At 35.3% G+C, this 24598-nt stretch overlaps 1 protein-coding gene across 5 annotated transcripts in view; it reads right to left on the reverse strand.

The window, feature by feature from the left end:
- Window positions 1-9696: 9696 nt before the first annotated feature.
- LOC145692890 (RING finger and transmembrane domain-containing protein 2-like) overlaps window positions 9697-24598 on the reverse strand; it is a 59375-nt gene continuing 44473 nt past the window's right edge. For all 5 annotated transcript variants that reach the window (XM_081768438.1, XM_081768440.1, XM_081768439.1 and 2 more), the window contains exons 5-6: window positions 17678-17893; window positions 9697-12448 (exon numbers count right to left, since the gene is read on the reverse strand). In XM_081768438.1, coding sequence (XP_081624564.1) covers window positions 12215-12448; window positions 17678-17893 — 450 coding nt within the window. In that variant the 3' untranslated portion in view covers window positions 9697-12214. The remainder of the gene's footprint in view (window positions 12449-17677; window positions 17894-24598) is intronic.

The following is a 24598-nucleotide window of genomic DNA, read 5'->3' on the forward strand; positions in this document are numbered from 1 at the left end:
TACAAAGCATTATCAGACAATTCCCAAAAGCGTTTTTTTTTTTAACCATTGTGCGTCACACAAGGTTAATCTTGTTAATAAGCTATGTTCCGCTTCTTACATGCGAAACACAGTGGATACTATCAAAGAAATCACATTTTTTTTTTTCGCGAGAGCCCATTAAGAAGAAAAAATATTCCAAATATCCCACTTCTTTCTGAAACACGCTGGACTTCCGAATACAGCAGCATCAGAAAATTTTCTGAACATTTCATAGAAATAGTGTGTGCGTTAGAAGAACTGTCAATAAATTCTAGTTTCTGAAACTAGAAGCAATACTTATCGTCTTTTTGGTGCAGGAACAACAGGAGCCTTTATTGTTTCTTTGTCAGTTATCAGTCAATATTCCTCGTACCTTGAGCCAGTAGCACAAATCTTGCAAGGAGTTCAGTTGAACTTAATGGCGACAAAATCACACATTTCGGAGTTGTTTTGTATGTTCAAAGAACAGAGAGATACAGCTAAAGTTACATTTCATTCGATCTTCGAAAAGTGTATTCGTGTTGCTGATGAACTGAATATTCAGCTGTCAGTTTCCAGACTTGCATCTCGACAAGTTCATCGTGCTAATCCTCCATACACAAATGTGGAAGAATATTATCGGCGAACCATATTTATACCGTACATAGATTCTTTGTTTCAGTCGCTAAATAATAGATTTTCGGAAGTGCATAGTCCAGGCTTTTCACTCTTCACACTGCATCCCCGTGAAATAAAAAACACCTCTAAACTACAATTCATGAAGATGATGGATGAAATAAATGAAATTTATGAATTTCACAATTTCCTTCCTCAAGTTGAATGCTGGTACGATTTATGGAAACACAGAAATCTAGATGCAGACAGTTTAGAGAAACTCTCTCTTTTTGATTTGATGGATCACGCCACATTTTATCCGGCAATAAAGCAAGGAATACAAGTAATGGTTACCCTCCCCGTTACAACATGTAGTGTTGAGAGAAGTTTTAGCACCCTAAGACGTGTGAAAACTTGGTTAAGGTCAACTATCTCTGAAGAAAGATTGACAGGATTGTGTATGATGAGTCTCCATCGCGAATTTATAAATAAAAATAAAACACAATTCATATCAGACGTGTTCGATGCTTTTGGGAAAGAACCAAGGCGTATGCAATTCTATATTCAAGAAGTAGACCTATATGACACGTAATAATGCTTATCTATATAGAGAGATTTTTTATGTGCACTTTCCTTTATATTGTGTGTTCGCTTTTTTTATATATATATAAATATAATTTGATTGTTCTGATTTTGTAAAGTGGTTACGTAAGAAAGAAAGATTTTGTGTGAACTTTATGAAACAAGACAAGGAATTATTTCTACCTGGTGGCTTAGTTATTTACAAACACGAAGATGATGGCAGTTTTATCTTATAAAATCTGCTCTTTTCCTCTTTGATAAGTAAAACCGTAATATTTTCGTAAATACATTTTTGCATGTGTTATTTTTTTAAAATTTCTATTTATGTGAAATGATTAGGTTCTGATTTTCATGCACAAAAAATATTTTCTTGTATTTATCGAGATCCCGAGATCAGTCTCGTTGTTGCATGACTTCGCAAAAGACTGATAAATAAACATCAAGAAACACAGTACTGTTGTAAAGTTTTCTCTTTTTGGGTTGGTTATTCTGAGTTTAGTGTCCCTTACAGCCCCGAAAGTGAGATGTGGACTTAAAGCATTATATGGAATGCAAACTTCATGAGCTCAACTTCTACCGGGAATCTAACTCGAATCTCCCACACCAAAGGCACGTACGGTAGCAACATAGTCACGAACATGCATTCTTTCTTTCTCTCTCTCTCCTTGATTCTTTAAACATTTGAGATGTTGAAAACAGGAATTATTATGAAGTATTAAGGAGGGAATATACGATTCTGCCTTCGGAAAGTTCTTCTAAAGTCAACATAGTATATGTACTTGCATGACTTCCTAATTATAATATTGTGATTTTGTTTAATCTATCTATCTGTGTGTGTGTGTGTGTTATTAGCGTTTGTTCTTGACCCCCTTCCCTGCGAAAGTTTCTGGCGATGCCCATGAGCAACCGTGCCGTCGCATTCCGCATGATGTCTTCTCTTGACTCAAATCAGGTCCCTTTAGTGGCATTTTCAGTTTGGGAAATAACCAAAAGTTACAAAAGCCATATCGGGTGAGTAGGAAGCCTGACAGACAAGGAATATCGTGCATGGCGATGAAAGCCTGAATAAATTTCGCGGAGCATCTTCTATGCCCAAATGCTCGTTCAAAAGTGAATGTACTGAACCGATTGAATCGCTTCCGCTCGGGTATCGCCAAGCTTTTGGCAAAATTTTATGCAATATCGCTGCTCAAACTTTTGTCATTAAAAAAAAAAAAAATCTGACGACCGCTCACTGCACTACATGTCTTCAGTCGTTGGCCGACTGCCAGTGAGTGACGCTTTATGCAGGCGGGAAAAATTTCACGACCGCGTGTGTGTGTCCCCTCTACATCTACAATGAAGAAAATCTCCCGTGCTTCATTGGTTTACGCGGGAAAAAATTATTCGATACTTTTTGAACACACCTCTTGTACCTATCTATATCTATGTCTATCTAGGAGGAGTGACAAAAGTTTTGAGCCTTGAGGAAACTATAAGACGTACAAATTTGGTAATACCTTTATTTTTCAACATAATCCCTTTGGACAGCAACACACTTGCTTCAACGGTGCTGCAGTGCTCTTATCCCAGTAGAAAAAATCCTTAGGTTGTGATCACAGAAACTCCTCCACGTCATTATCGCTTGCAAAACATCGTCCTGCTAGAGCCTTTTTTAGATTAGGGAACAAGTGGAAGTCTGAGGGGGCCAGATCTGGAGAATAGGGTACATGAAGAACGAGTTCAAAGCCCCATTCGTGAATAGTAGCCATGGCAACTGCTGATGTGTGGCCAGGAGCATTGTCATTATGGTAGAGAACGGCTCTGGACATCATTTGTGGTATTTTTCTTGAATTTTCACTCGAAGTTTTTTCAAAAGGTCACTATAGCATTGTCCTGTAATGGTATGACCCCTTTGCAGGTGATCAATGAATATCACACTTTGGGAATAATAATAATAATAATAATAATAATAAAAAGCAGAGGCCATCACTTTGCCAGCGGAGGGAATCACCTTTGCCTTCTTTGGGAAAGGGGGGAGGGGTGCTTCCATTGTTTGGATTGTTGTTTTGTTTCTGGCTGGTAATGGTGTACCAAACACTCGTCCATAGTGATGAATCGACAGAGAAAATCGTCCACATCACGTTCTAACAGTTTCAAATTGTCATGCAAATTTCCATGAGTTTTACACCAATATCTTTTCTTCTAATGAATATGACCTTACCAGACACCAAAGAAACAGAGAATTTAAGGAAAACGAAGAGCGTGTATTCACTTAAAAAACACACCAGAAATCGGTTCAAAATGTTATGATTTAACTTTGAATCCATCCATGAAGTAAGACTTTACAATATATCAGATTCAAAATAATTTTCGGACTGGCAGGACTGCACATCGGTAATTACAATGGAATACTTGACAGACACGTTTCTCAAACCCAGCAAACCCGCTGACTGTCTCTCATCATACCAGCCCACACAAATTACTCCAGTTTTCAGTGGTCTTCGAACTACCTAGGTAGTACGACTTAATACACATCTTACTACCATCATATCAAGCAGGTTTTCGTCCAAATTTCAGCATTACTGATGAGTTCTTACTCTCCTGAACTACATCACAAATCACTGTAATACTTCCATGCAATACAGCCATCTTGTTTTATCGTATTTGAAAAAACTTGACAAGGTTTAACACCATGGACTTACCTAATATATTTTTTTTTATATATAGGAAAACCCATTGTCATCAACTCTGAGCCATGATCCACGCTCTCCTATCCACTGACTAAAGAGTTTACACTTCTAATAAAACAAGGCTGTGAAATTATCATTAAACGGAGTTTGGGCTCAAACACTGCTCGAAAATGCATCATATTGGAACTAGTTTACAACTACCAGGGTCATTTTTAAAAATATTTTTGTGACAAAAAAATTTAAACAATTATTCTACAAATTAAATGAAAATAAAATTTAGAATTACAGCTTTATTTACAAAACATATATTAACATTAAATGATATGGTCCCATTGCTTGAATTTTGACACTCATATTTTCTCAATACAAGATTTCGTAAAATCTAGAAAAGTACATAAGATTTTTTTTTTATAAGCAATCGAATTCATTTCATCTTAAAAAGATAAAAGTACCAGAAGTAAATGATTAACATATATGAAGATAGTTTCAACAAAACAATTGCAACCTCTTTCATTATAAGGTTATTGTTATTTTGATATTATTATTTCTCATTTAAATCCCTTAACTTCAATCGAATATTACTCTGTGTGTATAAATTTTAGTAACACAAAAATAATACTATCATTAAATATTATTCACTTAAAGTCAAGGGCGCCCATGTTGTGGTTTCCAAGGGGGGAAGAAAAAGCGACATTTCAAATATAGTTTCAAATTTTGCTGTAACTATTCTAAAAATTCTATTGGGTTTTCGATATTCCGAAGTACAATTTCCTCTAGGGGGGCGGGCGAGCGCCCCACCTTGGTCCCCCTGATGGACGCCCTTGCTTAAAGTTGATCTACAACACAGTGAACATTGATTCAAACCTTATTATTTAATATAAATGGCGAAACAGCTTTTAACTCTTGAATCCATACATAACTGAAGAGTTCTATGTAATAAGGACTCATACCTATTCTTTGGTATTAGATTGGTACACCTGCAACGTTTTTATTTCGATATCTCAAGTGTCGATGTTATTACAGTAAATGGAAAGAGGTCGTCGTAATACGGAAGCAAATGCCAGCTGCAGTTATGTTAGTGGGGCGATTGTATGGAACAGTGCGAGAAAATGTCGCAATGTAGTAGCACGAGTTCACAGTGGGGTACTGATGCTCCGAAGAAACGTAAAGCAGACTCAAAAAGTGACCGCGGTACAAAGATGAAAAACAACTCAGGCGAGAGATACACACATCTAATAGTGGTCAAGATATTCCCGGAAAACAATTTGCATTAGAAAGACAGATACTGTGAAGATGAATGTTTCACGAACTGGAGCGCTAGGGAACAAAAGGAGTTGTTTGCCCAATTCTACGGAAGTGGTTCAAAAGAACAAGACCTACTACAGACCAAATGTGCGTCAACACACAAAATCGGTGGCGTTCCAAGTAGGAGAGATATTATTCGGTCACATTTCGTAAAAATAAATGGCACTAATCGGCTCATTTGTCGTTCATTTGTAACAGGATTGTATTAGATATCAGTAATGTGAATTCGCATAGTTTAAAAAAAAAGTTCGAGATGGAACATTCTCTAATATGAAGGGCAACATAACGCAAAATATACGAAAGTAGTTGTACATTTAGAGGAGATGCAGCAGCTGTGCCACAGATTTCGAAAACAGTATTTTAAAACTCCTAACTCCTTTTTAAAAAGTATTATAAAGATACAAGCGTTGAAAATGAGCTACAAAACACAAATATTTCACACATAATACAAACTATACATTTCCTTGACAAGTACATGGCTTATTGGAAGGAACTCGAACAAACCAGTCTCTTTTTACGGTAAAACAGAATGGGGCCTATGTTATTAAGCGATGGAAGGATGTATTCAAAACTATAATGAAACTTAAACCAACATGAGCTCGATATGCTTTCTAGATTCAGTCTTACGTACGACTTCGCCTCAAACTATCAAGTGGTGTTCTATCTGCTGATATGACGTATACTGGTGTGTACACCACGTTCAGGTATTATAAGCAATCGAACTGTGCTATGAATCTTGAAACTACATTGTTGGGAAGCCAAGTACTACCGCTAAACCCAGCCAAAGAAATGTACGGAGTACGTTTCGTTTTCTGAACTCAGATGATGTTGTTTGGTCAAGTTCGAAGCGAAAACCAAGAACCAGACAGTAGGAATGCAGATGATGATCCTCAGTTTCTACATACTACGTAGACCCCTTCGCATCATTATTCTTACAAAAATATTTCTGTTTATTTTGTGTTGCATTCCTTGTTGTGATTATTACGTTTCTTTCTTCAGTTTCACAAAATGTATCATACGACTGTAGAGATACATGTATGAGGGGATCATACGAAGCTGTTCTCTCTAAAAAGGTCCTATGTTCATATTTATGTTACAACGGAATAAGCCCTTACTTTCTTCTTATTTTGTAGAAGAAAACGAATAAATATGTTCTTCTTGCTGAGTGCATACATGTGCAAACATTAAAAACAAAAAGAAAAAATATTCATGTTTGAAATATTTACACGTTATTATCTCAAAACATGACTTCTCGTTATAAGCCCTTAGTACACAAAACTTCTCATATACATTTTAAATGAATCTACAATGGTAACAGAATTTGTGGTATGTGTGGGTTTATAACAAAAAGAAAGAAATATCAAGTTGGCAAACAAATAGAAATAATAAAATGTAGTCTACTGATATACTTCTGAAAGTAATCTTTTGTTGAGATAAAATGGAACTGAAAGTTCTGTTTATTGTTTTAGTTATTGATTCTGATTTGTAAACATCATATTACCATAAACAATATAAAAAATACTGTATATATATAAGCTAATCAGAATACACGGCGAACTCTACATCAAAACAAATAGAAGTGTGACGGGTGGCATTTCATTCGTCTGTAGTTCTAAAGAATACATGGAAAATTGGATATTCGGAAGCTGGAGTGAAGGATCAACTGAAAACTAAGATTAGGCATATTAAATATCTAAGAACTAAATAACATCAAGACAAATATAACTTTTAACACAATATTTCATTATTTCAAAATCACAAAATTACCCAAAGAATTTCTATGTAATTTAAAAATATTGAAGTGAACGAAAACGTGGATACCCACGTTCTGCTCCCATTCTTAGGGCTATCAGTCCCACAACGACACACTTTTTTTTTCGATACCCTGGAAACACTAGAATTTACATTGCATTTACATTTTTTTTAAAGTTTTATGCAATTACTTAAAACGGAAGAAAAACAAACACGGTAAAATTGAACCGCTCATACTCTAGCCGTACATCGGACAGGTATTTAAAATATAACAAAATGTCCTTTACAACTATAATGTCCATTCACACTTCAGTTCTTTTCTTCATGCAGCCATAGCACCCAAGGGCACCGATCCTGGGAGGGGGGGGGGGGGGCAAAAGCTCATTTGGGCCCCCCCTAGTGTATTTATGAATATACAATATTTGGCATAATTTGAATGAAATTTGTCTTAACATCCTCATATATATATATATACCTTCGGCGTCTGAGTCCCCCCCCCCCAAATTTTCAGAGAAATCGGCGCCCTTGATAGCACCCAAGGGTTGTAGTACTTTAGCAGGAATTAAGGGTAAGTTTTGAGAGCCTTAACATATTTTGTAAAGTTCTTAGTATTTCCGATTGATATTTGCTTTCTGGTTACTGTGTTAGTTACTTCAGGGCTGTGGAGGACGGGATTTACTACATGCGTGGGCTCCGAACCACGTCGGAAAGTAAACATACTGCACTGCTTGTATACACCGGTCCTTCCCTACTACGAGGGTTAGATTATAGAGTTACGCCACACATTCTAGGCTCGATTTCTCTTAAAACAACTAATTTTTGATGAAGTTCATACTCCCTATTTCCTTAAAAATTAACATCAATTGCATTATTACAACAATAAATTTTCCAGAAAAATACGGTTTTCTCTTTCCTATAGTATGTGTGTGTGTCAGCAGCCTAAACTATGATCTAAGATTGCAGTTGTGCAACAGTTTTGTGGAATTCTTAAACCTTTATAGCTCAGAATATTTATGTGGGGTAATTACTATGACCAAATTAGGCCGACATTACTCTCAAGTAACTGTCACAACCTAAATTATTGAGCAACAACAATTAGGATCAAACCATAGACATGGCGAAATTACAGTAATTGTGCCGATATTGTAAATCTGCTGTTTTCGTACGGAAATTCGATATTCTCAGTTATTAAGCAAGTAATTCAAATAATATTAATCGTAACTTTGATCAATGACCCATTGGCAAAGTTGGGTATTGAAGGAATTGAACAAATATGTTGGGAATTTTAAGAAATCCCTGTAGTTTAGTTATCTCGAACACAATCGTTTACGTACTAATCTGAATATTTTGTCTGATACTTAAAGGAAATTCGTTAGGATATCGTGATTAAGTATCTTCTTAGCTACATTTAAAGATGACACGCGAAGGAAATAATCTATCAATTTATTCATTGACTGAATCTATAGAATGCATATTATATGAATATCAGTAGAGCTGCATTTGTACCAAGGATAAAATATCCTGTTATTTGTGAACAATTTCGATCAGCTCTGTGATTTTCATCATTACCATTACAAGAAGTCACTATCACCACTCAGTACTTTTACAGAAAAATTTTATGTTCTCAAATTATTTTACAGGGCAGTAACATCAATAATACTAATTAAATATCAAGTTAAAAACCAGATATGGTGACAGTGATGACTAAGATCACTGACTACATTGAATTTATACACAAATAATAGGATACTTTTTCCGCAGTACAAAGGAGGTCTACTAATATTTAAGTATCAATTGTTAAAGATTTTAAAGTTAAAAAACGTACATGAAGACTCGTGTTCGAAAAACAGATATATTGCAGAAATTTCTAGTAAATAATTTAAATGAATCAAGAGATAACGCTGGAATTCGCTGCGTGAGTGAAATTATCTGTCATTAAAAGTGACACATAACCAAATACTCTTTAAAGATATGTGTGTATTAAAAGTTTAAAATCTTACCTACAGGAGCAGTATAGGGTGACCAAAATTGCTGAACATAATTTCTCTCCTATCTGATATTCTAGGTTCGCAAATTTTACTGTTTTTTGCTGCTTTTCTTTCTACTTAACAAAGGGCACCAAAACTTACTGGTAGATTTTTTCACAACGTAAAGTTAATTTTTCCGTTTCTTTTCATAACTTATCAACATAGACACATCAACAATAGTTTTAACATTAAATTTAGGCAACGTTAACACACTGGACGTCATGTAAGATAAATGTAACTCAAGGTGTATTTGGTCAAAAGACTGCGTGAGTTAAACACAACTCGCACTATTGTCTGGATTCGTACGTTCAGTTACTTTATACAGGACCTCCCTGTATTTGAACTCAAGAAGTAAATCAAAGAAAACGTCTATGTATATTTAAATATAAAAATCTTAAGCATTTTCGAAAGAAAGAAAGAAAAACGTAGCCCATGATTTTTTTTTAAAGTTGTTAATGGCTTGAAAACATTCTGAGTTATTTAGAGATAACATTCTAAAATAATTGTTATAGTTTGATTTTAAAATGATGTGTAATGGTATTTCTCTAATTTTACACATACAAAAACTAAAAGGGGCGGTAAACCTACTTTGGAATCGCTACTTGTATGTACCACTCAACTCAAATATCTATAAAACACACTTGAACTTTGTGCAATCTGGAAGATATAGCCAGAACTTTTTTTTTTAAAACTGAAATGGAAGTTTTGAAAATAAAGACGCCTAAGTTCTTTTGAACTTATGCTACATAAGGACAAAGGATGAGCCCATAACAGCTGATTTTTTTAAGAACTTTGTACGACTCATCCTAGGCACTGAACGGAAGTTGTACGACAGGTTACAGCAGTTCTTTTTTATTTGATTATCATTTCTCAATATCTTTGCCAGAATTGAATGCTTTCTAAATGTTTTATAGAAAGTGAAAACTGCTTTTGAGCTATCTGCTTACTTCTTTGTATACTTGTAAAAGCAAGTAGATATAATTATTTGCTATTACGAGGTGCATACCAAAATTACGTGCACTCTTCCCGCAACTCCCTCAGTGTTCAGCTTTTAAGTTACACGCAAAATGGCATGTAATTTTGGTATACCTCGTACTACTCCGTACAATTCAGCCACTTGTACAAGTTTGTATTTTCCCTGGAACCATGAAGAGTCCACTAAATAACTTACGTAATTTATATACAGTGGAGTCTCATTAATTCGAACTTGGATAATTCGAAATATTGGATAATTCGAACAGAAGTCCATTCCCCTTGAAAGCTGTATTGAAAACAATAGTAAAAAATCGTGGATAAATCGAACTTTTGAACCTATGTTTTGGATAATTCGAAGTAAATACAGTTGAAAACTTTTAATGTTGGACAGATGTAAACAGAGGAATACAGTTTTAACGTGTTTTCAGTTATTCAGATGCAGCCATAGGGAAGAGTAATACAAACGATAAATAGAAAATCTATGTAATGATAAAGATCAAGGTGAGTTGGGGAAGAAGTAAAGATAGAGAACGTGTGCCAATCTCAACTTGTTTCAGAATTGGTTGAAAATTTAAGATGAATTATTGATAAAGTCAATCAAATGTTATTAATATCGTATTCCACACAATACATGAAATTCAAGATTTATTGACCGTACAAAAACAATAAAATTTAAGCAAATGAGGTTTACGACTTCTTAAAACAGGAGAACAGAATATTCAAATTGTTACTGGTGTTTAACTGTTTGGGCTATTTAATGTATGTTGTGGTGTTGTACGTAAATACATTTTCCATTGTACACGTAATTTGAAGTGTGTGGAGTCAATGTCGTTTGTTAGTTTGCGGTATTCGATCACGCAAATAATAAGCTGCTTTAAAGGTAAAGTCTATACCATATGAATATGTTTCTGATGCGCAGTACTTTGGTTTGTTTGTTGTTATATATGTGAAAATGAATGCTGTTGGATAATTCGAAGTTTTTTCGTGTCCCCTTGGACTTCGAATTAAAAAGACTCCACTGTATTATTTAAAATACGAATCCAGTAATATTACGTTGAGTGATTTATGATAATTAATATATTTTTAGAACATACTACTATGTGATGTTTGTATAGACATTTGAATATATGTTCATTTAAAAAATTTGTGAGTCCTCTTCATATGACTAATTGTAATAACCATAGCGTCTCACTTTTGACTGTTTCAGACCGTGACGAGCCCAATTTTTAAAACATCTCATTTAATTATTTACCTAGGCATTTTTAAAGAAAAAAAATTAACGCAGGGTGACCTTTTTTTTTTTTTTTTTTTTTTTTTTTTTTTTTTTTTTTTTTTTTTTTTTTTGTAAATACGACTGTTACATATTTTTTCTTTACCCTGTAATTGTTTATCACTAGCGTAATCTAAGGAAAGACGATTTTATAGTTACGTTTTGTAGACAATTATGATTCTTCATTACCTTTTCAGCTTATAATCTCCACATATAACGTACCAAATTACGCTAAAACAATTCAAAATTTATGTCAATTACTTTTAGAAACTAAAACGGAAGCAATTTACAAATAAAGACATCTTTCAATTATATCAAATATATTTCTTGTCTCAGGATTTTTTGATTCTTTCCTTAAAATTATCCCTTTAACACAATAAGGAAAAATAAACATTCTGTATTTTCTTGGTTAAACCAAAACATATAAGCTCGAATACACAATGCGAAATCAATATTTACAAAATCCTTATACAGAAATATCTACAAAAATTCTAGTATAACACATTATTCATTTTTTTTTACTACAAATATATTTAACACTTATAGGACCATCAAACTTATACAAAGTAAATATTTTATAATAAACCTACCTACAAATAGGAAGAAATTCATTAAAATAAAGGTTTATCTACATATACATACATTTTTTTAACAATAATTAATACAAGAGAAGAAATTCGTTAAAAATAAAGTTCATCTTCACATACATTCATTATTCCAATAATCTTCAACAATGTGAGCACATCTATCTGTAAATTCATTCCCAAGTAGATTATTTTTGGAAGTACTGTAGCGAACAACATTAAAAAAAATAAGGTAAACATCATAGAGAAAGAATATAATATCTGTTTTAAAAATAAGCTCACATCTTTTTTTTATAAATTTCGATAGACAAAAAAAGCGGGGAGCGCAAAATACTAACTTCCTAGGCTTACATCACATTTAGCCACATAAAAAGGGCAAAATATGGAATGACAAATTTTATATATATAGAGTTTTGTTTTTAATTATTATTATTAGAATAACTGAAAAAAATACGTGGTCGAACCATCTCGCCAAGACGGGTCATCCACAACTTTGGCTCGACACAATGGACATGTCTGCTCTCGGTCAAACCATGTTGCAACACAATCTTCACAGAAAATATGTTTACACTGGAGCATTACGGGAGCCTGATACTCATCATGGCAGATTGGACACTGAACCCCAGCACAGTCCAGTTGATCTTTACTTGGGCTAATGCCATAGTTCTGAAAGAAGAAAAAATAATTATGAAAAGTATTTTACTGAAAATAAATTAGTTAAATAAAGTACTGTTTTTCATAGTTTGACAAGTATTTTCTTCAAGTAAAAAAAAAAAAAAAAAAAAAAAAAAAAAAAAAAAAAAAAAAAAAATCGAACGTCCTATTTGATGGTCAAGCATCTTTTATATTATTATCGTGTTTCTCTCTCTATCTATCTCTAAATTTCGTCATTCCCTGTTCAGGATATCCGCAGACTCTTGCGTCAATACATTTCAAAAGCTTCCAAATTTTTGCTTTTTTTTATCTCTGATCCTTTGATCAATATGCTGCCGACCTTACGATGCTATATGTATTCTGAAGATTTTATTTATTTATTTGTAGAAATATGACTGACTGCACGGGAGATCTAGGCCTTTTTTCTAGCTTTTGTGACCGTTGCGTACAACATAATTTCTCAAATCTTTGAATGAATGGAACAAAAATAAACAAATTCATTTAAAAACACACTCCAATTCCCCAATATCACTTATACCTAGGATGTTAACTGAGGTTGAGAAACATATAATGTTTTAGAAGTCTTTTCTACGGCATTTTCTACATTCGTACGAGAATCGACGAAGCCATGAGAAGATTGCACAAGTCGGTGCATGTGACACGCCAACATACAAAATTAAAGGGGAGCGCGTGTGCCGTTTTCTCCCACTTTCCTTCATTCCCCCATTATCATCAGTTTTATTATTATCGTCTTCCTTAGCCTCGACGCACATACGTAAGGCTTAGACTTAAAAGAAGAAAAAAACCAAGTGGAAGAGGTCAATAGTACATCCACGAACAGGCTACTCAATCCCTCTCCCATTAAGCAACTAAAGTAGCAGAAAGTAATAATCTGGGATATAAATAATGTAGTGAAATTTGTTCATCAAAGATCAAAATACTATCACAAAATTGTTTATTATTTCTTATTCAATTACTGTACATTTTAAAATGGCGCGTAGAATGTAACTTTAAATGTAGATATGATATGTGACACTAAATAAAACTTCCTCACAAAGGGTTTAACTGAACTTACTTCCTTTCTCCTCCCAATAATCTTGAGAAATGCCTTTAGAAGAGATTATTCTAGAGTGTTTAAACAAACCTGAATGATGTGTCAAACAGTCGAGTTATCTTTAATGATTATGCAGAGAGAGAACAAAGCAATAGAAAGGTGATTATACGTGGGTTATAAATAAAGTACTGGCAATATAGTTAATAAACGCATGCTATTGAACGGACATTGATAATCACATCACAAGTCTTCGATTAACTCCCTGCGTTACCTTGTACTGTTCCTAAATATGTGGCAGTCGTTTTATACCAATGGTGAAGTGGTTTTTGTTAATCTCAGCGATGGACCACACTATGGCGCGTAACACGGAAGGAATATATGGAAACCTAGTGCCTCGCAGTTTTTTTTTTTTTTTTTCCAACTACGGAAACAGGTTGCAAGCGTATGAGCACACGTATGGCGGATATTCCCGACGTCAAAAGGCCGCCTGGCCAACATTTAGGTCACTACACCTGCCATTGGAAAACGAGCGTTGCACTTTCTCCTTCAGGATGAGCAACACAGTTTGATGTCTTAAGTCCAACTTCTAAGAATTCCTCCCTGATAGTCCAGTGACGATCAGTTTTGAAAGAGAACTCGCACAAACTCCATCTGTTCCTATATAACATACAGACAACCGCTACGAGCCCAATCTACTGGTTTCTCTTGGCTTAACAAAACAACTTGACTCATCGTGCAACCTTCCGATACGGCAGCCTATCATTGCACATCATCGTGCAACCTTCCGATACGGCAGCGTATCATTGCACATCTTTCCTGCAACCCTTCATATCACTGACATCAAATTTGACTACGGATCAATTGTATCCGTACCCACGGATGCTGTTCAAGTTTTGCAAACATGCTTTAGGACACCTCACGTAGCATTGGCCACTTCAACCACGTACAGCAAAGCTATTCGGTTCCCCGACTATTGTCAGTACTGTTCACCTTGACAATGGTTCGATCAATCATTTTTCCATACCCTTCTCACCTTCCTACTCATGATCATGTGTATATTTGCCTCCCGAGAATATTGCCAGTTGATATATATGGTTTTGATTTTTCTACTTCTCAGTTTTTTTAAGGCTCACCCCTAAAATAGTTTCATATCAGACCAACTAAACCATGAGAAAAATTTGCTCAAATAAGTACTATTAAATAGTGCCCCAAACGTCCTCAAGTTTTGATTGCATTTACAGTACGGTATACCATATGAAACAAAGATACCTTGTACGTTTGGAACAGCTAGAAGTTACAGCGTATGTTAGATAGGAGTAATGGAAGTAGAACCGTATTTTATAGTACCATCACGCCATCCATCTTGAGGTCCGCTATATCGGATTTACTTTTTTTTTTTTTTTTTTTTTAATAGGAAGGGGGCATGTGACATACTTTTGAAGTAGCTTTTCACCACAAACCATCTGACGTTATTCCCAACTTATCTCCAATCAATTAATAGTTATTGCCTTCATAGCATATGGTTATTAGCTTACAATTGTCCTTCAAACCTACAAGGTACCTTTGCCTCATTTCAAAACCTACTGTAAAGGCAATCAAAACTTGAGGTCGCTTGAGACCATTTAATATTACTCAACTGAGCTAATTTTTCTCATGCGTTACTTAGGTCTGATATGAAACCCTTTTAGGAGTAAGACTCATAAAACCAGAAAGTAGAACAATAAGGACCATCCTAGTATAAATATAACCCTGTACATGAAAACATACTCTGCCAGTCCGTTCTGGAAACTGCAATATTTTCTAACGAAATTTTACCCCAACTATTATACTTCTGAGATACTACATATTCTGCAGTACTCTGTATACTGTGAAATTACTGTATTATGACTACGTATTTATTGGACTATTTAAATTACTGTTAAATTGAATCATTTTAAGTTTTTCTAAATTTCATTTGATTCAAGTTAGTCTCAAAGAACATTTTATCCTGATTGTACATTGCCAGCCAAGTATTTGTAAAATCATTACATTCATTTCATCATTGTAAGAATATCCCATAAACTTTAGACTAGTGTTGTTTCAACCATCACGCCACATTCCTTTGGAGTTCAAGAGCCTTCTGGTTGAATGATCTAAAATGTTATTGTCCTCTCCTAATAAAACTGTTGAAGCACACTTCTCGTGATCGAGAATGTAGCTAGACGTGAATTGTGCAGTTAGAGTGCAAGAGCAAGTAATCACCACTGGAAGCTAGACCCGTCTCCAGGCTGTCCCAGACTTGGAAGTTCAAAGTTCATCGCAGCAGAAGCAGGCCATGAAGGAAATCCAGTCTACCATCCAGATATTATCAAGCTTAATTATAACAATCCAGTCAACATTATTTTGGTTTCATTGCTTACCAGGCAGGGAGTCAAGCAGCACTTAGGAGAGTCATCTCATCAATTAAAACAACCTCAGCATCGTCAAGAACGAAGGGCAATTAAGGCAAGTGGTCATTTCCTATCCGAATAGTTAAATCTCTTCTTCTCTCCCTTTTTTACTTTCTACCCAACCTAGTCGCTATTTTGTCATTTAAAATTATTGAGTTTCATTCATGCATTAAAGCATAACCATTCATCATAAGAGCTGCGTGTGAATTGTCAGTTTTCATCTCTATTCACATCTCTTTATTTGAGTAATTTATAATAATTCATGAGTATTGAACTGACATCCCGTACCTGCACAATATGACTTTCGTTTCACTCCTTCCTTATGCATTATAGATACTAACAAATTTTGGCTCAGTGGTAGAGCGCTGAAATCTGGTAAGAGTGGTATCTGGTTCGAAATCTGGTTACCAGAGTTTCTGGTGGACAGCATAGCGTTCGTGGATTTTCTCGGGATTTTCTGCTTTCCTTCAACATTCCCATCTCGCTACTTATTTCATAATCATTCATTTTCATTAATGATATCTTCAGCCTAAAGGACATAACCATGGGACGTTAAATTACAACTTCAATTTTATTTTACTAACAAAATTTATAATTATTAGTTCTATAGTCTCTTCGCTACTTTTTTTTTTTTTTTTTTTTTAATTTAGTGAATAACTTAAAGACAATGAAGAATATAAGAAATATATATATATGGTCCATTCAATAAATAACCGGAAAAAATAGAAAACTTCGACAAAGTTTGTGCTTCGTTGTTATTTTTTGGTGGTGTCCTAGAACTATTATCAGAGGACCTGCACTCCTGCCTCACGAACGGGATGCTGGAAATCAATGAAACAAGATGGCGGCATCCTTGCAGGTTTACACCAATGTGAAGCAGCGGAGTGTCAAGATTTCTGTTCGCTGAAGGATTGAAACCAATCGAAATTCACTATTGGATAGCAGTGCAATATGATGAAAGTTAAGAGTCGAACACATGTGAACGAGTGGGCAGATAAGTTTAAACAAGGTGTAACGAGTGTTGAAGATTCACCACGTGAGGACGCTCTGTCTGTGCAGTCACGGAGAACATCATTACGAAAGTTGATACGGAAAAATAGGCTTATTTGTACACTGTGTTCGACTCAAACAACTTTCATCATATTTCACTATCATCCGACGCTGAATTTCCATTGGTTTCAACCATTTAGGTAACAATCAATCTAATGACACTCCGCTGCTCGTTGGTGCAAATCTGCAAGGGTGGCGCCCACCTTACTTCACTGGTTTCCAGCATCTCGTTCGCCAGGCCGGCGTGCCAGGCCCATCTGATAATAGTTCTAAGACACCTCCAGAAAGTAACAACAAAGCACACACTTTGTCGAAGTTTGGTGTTTTTTTATACAACTTTTTCGGTTATTTATTGAGTTGACCTTGTGTATAAAGAACCTGAGCCACGTGGTATCTACAAAACGCTAGCAAATAAACTAATAACAGTTTCCAATACTTTTTGTATATTGTATAAATTTGGATGCACAATTTAGGACGTCATAAATTTTGGACCCAAATTTTACACTATACGAAAAGTATTCGCAACTATTATTAGTTCATGTAACAGCATTTTGTAGATATTATCAGGCTCACTTTCTAAATGTCTATTCTTTTCATTGCCTAACTTATTCATTAAAATTAAAAAAGCAACAGTGAGCATACAAGAAAGTTTGTTTCTGCAAGCTCCTCTGATCGTTCCGTCGACCTCATCCAATAACAAATACTTACGACATTCTGAAGAAGTTTAAAAAACGCAGTCTTCAAGGCAGAAACTCTTCGCATCAAATCCGATCCTTTGGCCACCATATAGGAAGCTGACAGGAACACACCCATTATTTTACCAGGTCCTTGGTAAGCTTCCAGGAGATAGTATAACCATGGCTGAATGGGTGCAAGGCTCCGATACAACTGGGACGAAGTTTCGAGGAACAAATAGCATTTTCCCTGCAAAAACGTATAGCAAACGAACAATATAAGAGAAATCTACAAGTACTGTGAGTCACTGTTAGCAGGAATCAAACAATCTTCTACTTAACAGTGTGTATTTTTAATAAAGTAAATAAATAAATAAATAAATAATCTATTCTAGCTGAATAAAAACTATCAACTCCATTACACTGGCATCAAATGGACTGTTTAACGCCATAAACATTCGTTTTTCTGTGTTATCTCGAAAAGTACGTACGAGAATTACTTTATTATCTCGAAAAGTATGTATGAGAATTTCCCTATTATTTCGGAAAGTACATATGAGGATTTACTCCCAAGCATCTCATTTTGTATGAGCTCGATGTGAAATACTGATTAATACACCCGTTATCTTTGGATAATAATATTGTAAAAGAAATTAATCATAACTAATGTTATTATCTCATTAACCACACCATAATACCGTCATAATGAAAAGCCTGATTTATGTTTACTTCTGTATCAGTTTCATCTTCATAGGTAGGGTAGTTGTCGTACAGCATCTAACTTTAGGTTTACAATAAATAAATAAAAATAAATAATAGAAAAATGTAGATTTTCTGAGACACTACTGATGAGAATTTACACCTATATCATTTTGTTCAGTTTATGAGATCTCATCGATTGGTGTGTATTTGATCTTTCGTTTTGTTGTTGTTGTTGTTGTTGTTTGGTATGTGTTTAACATCGTTTACCGAGAGAAGTTTACTGAATTCATTATCGAGAGAAATATATTTATAGACTGAAAATATAAGTATATGACCCGAACTGAGGAGTCACTGAAGAAAAAAATAACTTTAGTTTATGGGTTTTGCGTTAAAGGAGACGGGTGATTAATGAAAGTTCTTATGCTCTCCCTCCAGGAAAGAACCCGGCACCACATGCATCTTTAGTGGACCAGCGGGGGTGCTTTCTCAGTCACTGGTTTTCTTTTCTTGTTTTTTTTTTTCTTTTCTTTTCTAAATTCCATTCCACTTTCTAGCAACTGCGTATTTCACCAGAGTGGTCAATATGCTGTTCTCGTTAATAAGCATACATTCGCAAACGTCATTTTCAATTCGTACATTCTTTCACTTGTGTTCCATGAGGACGGACACTTCCCGAACAGGACCGTGCACTCTATCTGGATGAATATTTACCTTATTTAGTTTCGTGCTGACGAGAATTTACCTTAGTGCTGGACTGGATGGATGGACCAGTAGGATATCCACCTCACTCATCACAATTAACACTTTAAAAATTTAGTTTTAGTGATGGGATTTAGGATTTAGATTTATCGGGTTTCGGTATCTATGGCCATTTAGCCCGTCACATATGAGGGATGATGTCCCTCGCCGAGCACACTAATCCGGAGAAGGGAAGGAAGAAATGATGGCGGATGGAAGGAAGCTGTCTGGGATCTGGCAGTTAGGTTCCACTCCAGCATTTGCCTGGTGGGAATGAAGAAAACCCAGGGAAACATTCAGGATGGCTGACCTGAAAAAGCTTTTGATACTTTTTGGACCGAGTGCCCCCCACCGGGACCGCTCGCGCCGAAGGCGAGAGTGTTAACGACTACGCATTCTAGTGATGAGATGGGGGTACGCAAAAAGTAACGATTATATACTTTCGGTGGGAAATTTGAATACTTGCAGAACTGTATTACTGTTGCGTATGTCTGTATGTTTATTTCTCAATCTACAATGTACATGAGATCATCATAAGCCTATTTTCATCAATCTTTATTCTGTCCAGAAATAGAGGAATACTGATTCTGACTATTTTTAAATACAATTTTTGTATGTTCTTTGGTATGTTACGCACCTCCATCCAACTCAAATCAATTTTGCTTAGTTCTAGCGCAGAAAGTCCACTCATCTCTCGCTCTAACGGACTAAAAGTGACCAACAGCGGTCCGACTGTCCGTAAGTCTGACACGAAGTCTGCAGTGTCCAATATCCACAGTTCCATTCCCAAGGAGACAGGAATAATACAATAATGTACTTTTAATCATGCATACGATCCAATATAACAGTGTAAAATACCTCGTATACTGTGAATATATACTACAAAATATTGAATTCAACATTTTTAATAATAGTTTTTCACGGGCCTTGCGCAAAAGTGTTGTACTATATCCTTTACCTCTCCTAATATTTCACATAGTTTAAGAAATGTCAGCTTTTACGAAGTTTAACACTTTTCCTAAAGTAAGTGAACTATTGAAAGAAGGAAAGAAGAAAATATAAATAGTTCGCACAAGACACATGAAATACTTTTATTTTTATTACAACTAACTTGCGTAAAAAAATAAAAACTTCAACAGTTTTAGTCAGGACTTTCAGACTGAATCTGCTGTTCCAGATTGTGTCCGTTGTTTCCGAAATCCGTTGAATAGAGATCCCTAAAACCGAAAGATGAGTGTATACCTTTAATAATACCTTCGGATGCATTAAACATATTTACAAATTAACCCCTTACGTGCGTAAGTTTTAGAAAATTTTGTTGCAGTAGTGGCCCTGCCCGTAACATTACGCATGCCGTTTTCTAGGCAGAGGTGTTAACCCGTAATAAAACGAAAAATGGTTCTGTTCTTGTGTTCTCCGTATCACGTAAATTACTCAGCGGTGAAACCTTTTCAAACAACATACATTTTTGCAGAATTAAGAAAAGTTTTAAAAATGTCAAAAAATTACGCCACTCAAGCAACACTTTTGTTCAGAAGATACAAGATACGGGGGCCCGTGTATTTACGGGCTACGCAAGTACGGGGTTAATAAAAATTTCCAATGGATATTCTGCATCATACATTTGGCGTACGCAACTTGTCAATTTAAAAAATATAAAAGCTACAATGCTGCTTCACCAATATGTTGCAATAATGTTATGTGAAGCTAAAGCCACACAAGCTAAGCGTACGATTTCATACTCAAAACTATAAAGACCAGAAATTTACAGTAAAATGATCAACATGATCTGCATCCATGACAAAGCTTTATCACACACCTCACGATCGTCTTTCACATTTTACCAAAATATCAAGGAACTACTGGAATACAGGCCACACTTTTCAACGAGATACCTGTGAAGTCAATGGATTTCTGAGGACTTGGATTGCTTACAAGGGCTTTGGCGAGAGACGTGTGACAACCGTGACCAGATTCTAGAAAGCTGTAACAGAGGAATAAAGCAAGGTCTCCCTCGTTGTCTTCCAACAGAGACTTCTGCAATGGAAACTATGTTGCCGGGCCATACCTCGGAACTAAAGGGAGAAACATCGGGCACTACCACAGCTCGCGCCAAGGCTTTTCGTAAGTATTTGATAAGTACAATTTCGTCACATATATGGAACAGCCTCTAAAGATGTGATGATTATTCAACATTGTTCTGTTGAATGTATGTATCATTTGGCCGAACCTACTCCTGTTTTTGGATTTAGTGCTAAGGAAGTTTTTAAATCATAATCGATATATTCGTTCCTTGGGTTATGAATAAATAAATAAATAAATAAATAAATAACTGAATGAATTGATAGATTAATTGAATATATTCTTTGTAAATAAATAGAGAACGAAATACATACATAAGAGTTCAGGAAATACCACCCAACGTCCTAACCGCACTAGCATATCGTTTCTCGTGAGATCAGCGAGGTCCAGCAGTACCGGGTATGGTTAGAAGGAAGATGAAGACCGTACAAGCAGACCGTCTGTACTTACCAGATAGTATTATATTGTAGTGTCTACTATGTGTCGTGAGGACAACTTGGCAGCTACTTGAAAGAAAGAGATGGCCAACTCCGGTTTGGAAAGCCAGTATTAACAGCTGAGTGCCACAAGCCGGCTGGTATGCCTTGGCCCCATAAGGGCTGTTGCGCCAGAAGTCATTATAGGAAATATCAACTTTTGCTGGTGATTATATACTATGCCACCTATCAGTGTAGTTAATATAACTTTAAAAAGCACGCGCTTTTCTTTCCACAAACTTCAATGACTGCTATACTGATGACACACCAGTGACAATGCAACTATGTATATAATTTATTTATAGTTATTCCTCCATTCGTTTGCCATTCTTTTTAATACAACATTCATAGATGAAGCTATGATGCTAGCATCGATACTACATTATTCAAATTAAGGCATGGATCAGAAGCAGTGTTGACTAACAACAACAGAAGTGTCTCTCCTTTCTTATCTTTTAGAAGCTTTACGTTTAATTTATTTTATACGCGCCTGAGGCTTTATATCTCGTGTAACTGCAGTTGGCTATTAAGAAATTCATCACGAAATAACCGAACGAAGACTATGTTTTAAAACCACCACCTTATTTTTGGAAATGGCATGAGAAAATTCTGGAGAAATACACTCGGCTGAGGTGTTTTAAATGGATCGAATATTTACAAACCTACTCAATATCGAATTAAAGGTTCACTTTTTATTCACCTTAACATACGCAACGTGATGTAAGAATAGAATATGTACGTACGGGAACATTCAATTAACATGCAACGTGCATTCAAATATATACAGCTGGTATAATAACTAGTACTAGTTCTACATTTACTTACTAAACATGATTGTTATGTATTGTTATGTTCCTGCCAAAAAATTCTGCGCTACAACTTGATTTTTTAAAAACAACTTTCACATACTAAGTAAAATTCACATACTAAGATATATATCATCCTTACATGCTAATATTAACTGTAAGAGAGAAATTGCTTCTTTTGCTTCTTCACTATTGACTAATTTTTAAGCATGTCATGCTTTTAGTTTTCGCTAGCTTAACTCCTCATTTAAAATATATATATATATATATATATATATATATATATATATATATTTAACGACAATGAACATCAGAAGTTTAAAAAGTGACCCAGATAAGCTACAAAATGCTTTTAAATGAACTACTAGTTGTTTTCAAAACTTTTCGTACGGTCGGAAGTTTGAGTTGCTTAAACTGCGCACCAAGATTTCCGGCCGATGAGTAAAGATCTGCTGCTTCGCCCAATTACGCAATAATTTTAGCATTTTGTAGATATTATCTGGGTTACTTTTTTATATCTGGCTTATTTTTTTATGTGCTTCATTATCATGTTATTCACTAAAATTTAAGAAAATGGGACCAAATGTAGCGAAAACCCATAAAAAACTAAAATAAATACCTTTTCAAAAAAAAAAAAAAAAAAAATCCGAACTGAAACGCCCTAATTTCAAATACCCATAAGAAATGGGAACAACAGTTTGTTAGGTGGTAGAATGGTAATTTAGCTGTAAAATTTTCAACAGTTAATGAGTTGTAAGGATTCGTTTATTTTTATCATTCCAGGTGGTGCAAGTGAATATGACAGCCAATGGTGAAAAAGCGTAATCAGCGAGTAGCACTCAGAACTAGGGTTCACTATTGCAGTTCAACGACGGATCTGTGTATTGTATCACAGAAACCCTCCCAAAACCAAGAGGCTCAAGGCATGGGAACCAGCGTTTCTACAGACAGGGTCTGTCGTTAAGAAACTAAGAGTGGGATGATCAATTACGAACAACAAAGCAAAACGTTTGGTGTATTGCAGATGCATTTGCAAGGTCTTTTAATAATAAAAATAAAATAAAATAAATAAATAAATAAATAAAAATAAAAAAAAAAGAAAAGAAAATCGTTCATACGGTGTCGCATGAGCTTGCTCTGCCTCTAAAGTCCGCGATGTGCTTTACAAGCATCTTAAGCTTTATGCATATACATTACAAGTTGAAACTCGGCGACAAACCAAAACGAATATTTGCTGTAGACATTCTTGAGAGCATCGAGATCGGCAAAAAATTTTAAGCAAAGGTTCTCTTTTCTGATGAGGTAACATTTCACCTAAACGGTATGGTCAGTGGTATCGCTAAACATGCGAATTTGGGATAGTGAAACACCCGCGAAGGGCCGTCGGGTAACAACGAGAGTTACCAGGTTAACGTGTTGTGTGGGTTAATGATGGATGAAGCCGCTGCAGAAGAAACTATCATTAGTTTCGCGTATTTTGATATGTTACGAAACTTTGCGTCCTCACAAATACAACACTGATACCGAAACCTGCTTTTCCTGCAGGATGCAGCATCTCCACATTTGCATCTGGAAATCCGGAACGTATTGGATGAGGAATTCTAACCAACCCTGGCTACGCTGGGCGACTAACATTATTTCCCTTGACTTCTTCCTGTGGGGGTATATTAAGGACATGGTCTTCGAAACGACAGTGATAGCTATGGAACAGCTTCGTAAGAGGATTTACGGTACAATTGAGACAGTAGTTACGCCACAGATTATGCAGGTAACTTGGAGAAAAATCGAATATTGCTTAGACATCCTCTGTGCCACCCGTGAGGCATACACAGAAATTTACTGATCACGCACGCAAAACTTCATGCCTATCTGCATTCATTGTTGTATATATGTTTTTAATGAATTTACAATACGTATGATATCACAGTCAGTTAAAATCAGAGCGTTTGAATTCGGAATCCTGTATTTCTGCTTGTATATACATGACATTTAAAAGATAAATAAGGTAAACAATTGTTAGGCATCCAAGTACCGCAAAAGTTATACGAGTTCTTCAAATAAATATTATTACCTTGAACATATACACAATCTAAAATATTTTGTTAAGATAACATTCTTCGTTTATGTACACCGGGAATTCTAATCGAGTGA

This window comes from Thermobia domestica, chromosome 8 (assembly GCF_964235325.1).
Source record: "Thermobia domestica chromosome 8, izTheDome1.hap1.1, whole genome shotgun sequence".
Lineage (NCBI taxonomy): Eukaryota > Metazoa > Arthropoda > Insecta > Zygentoma > Lepismatidae > Thermobia > Thermobia domestica.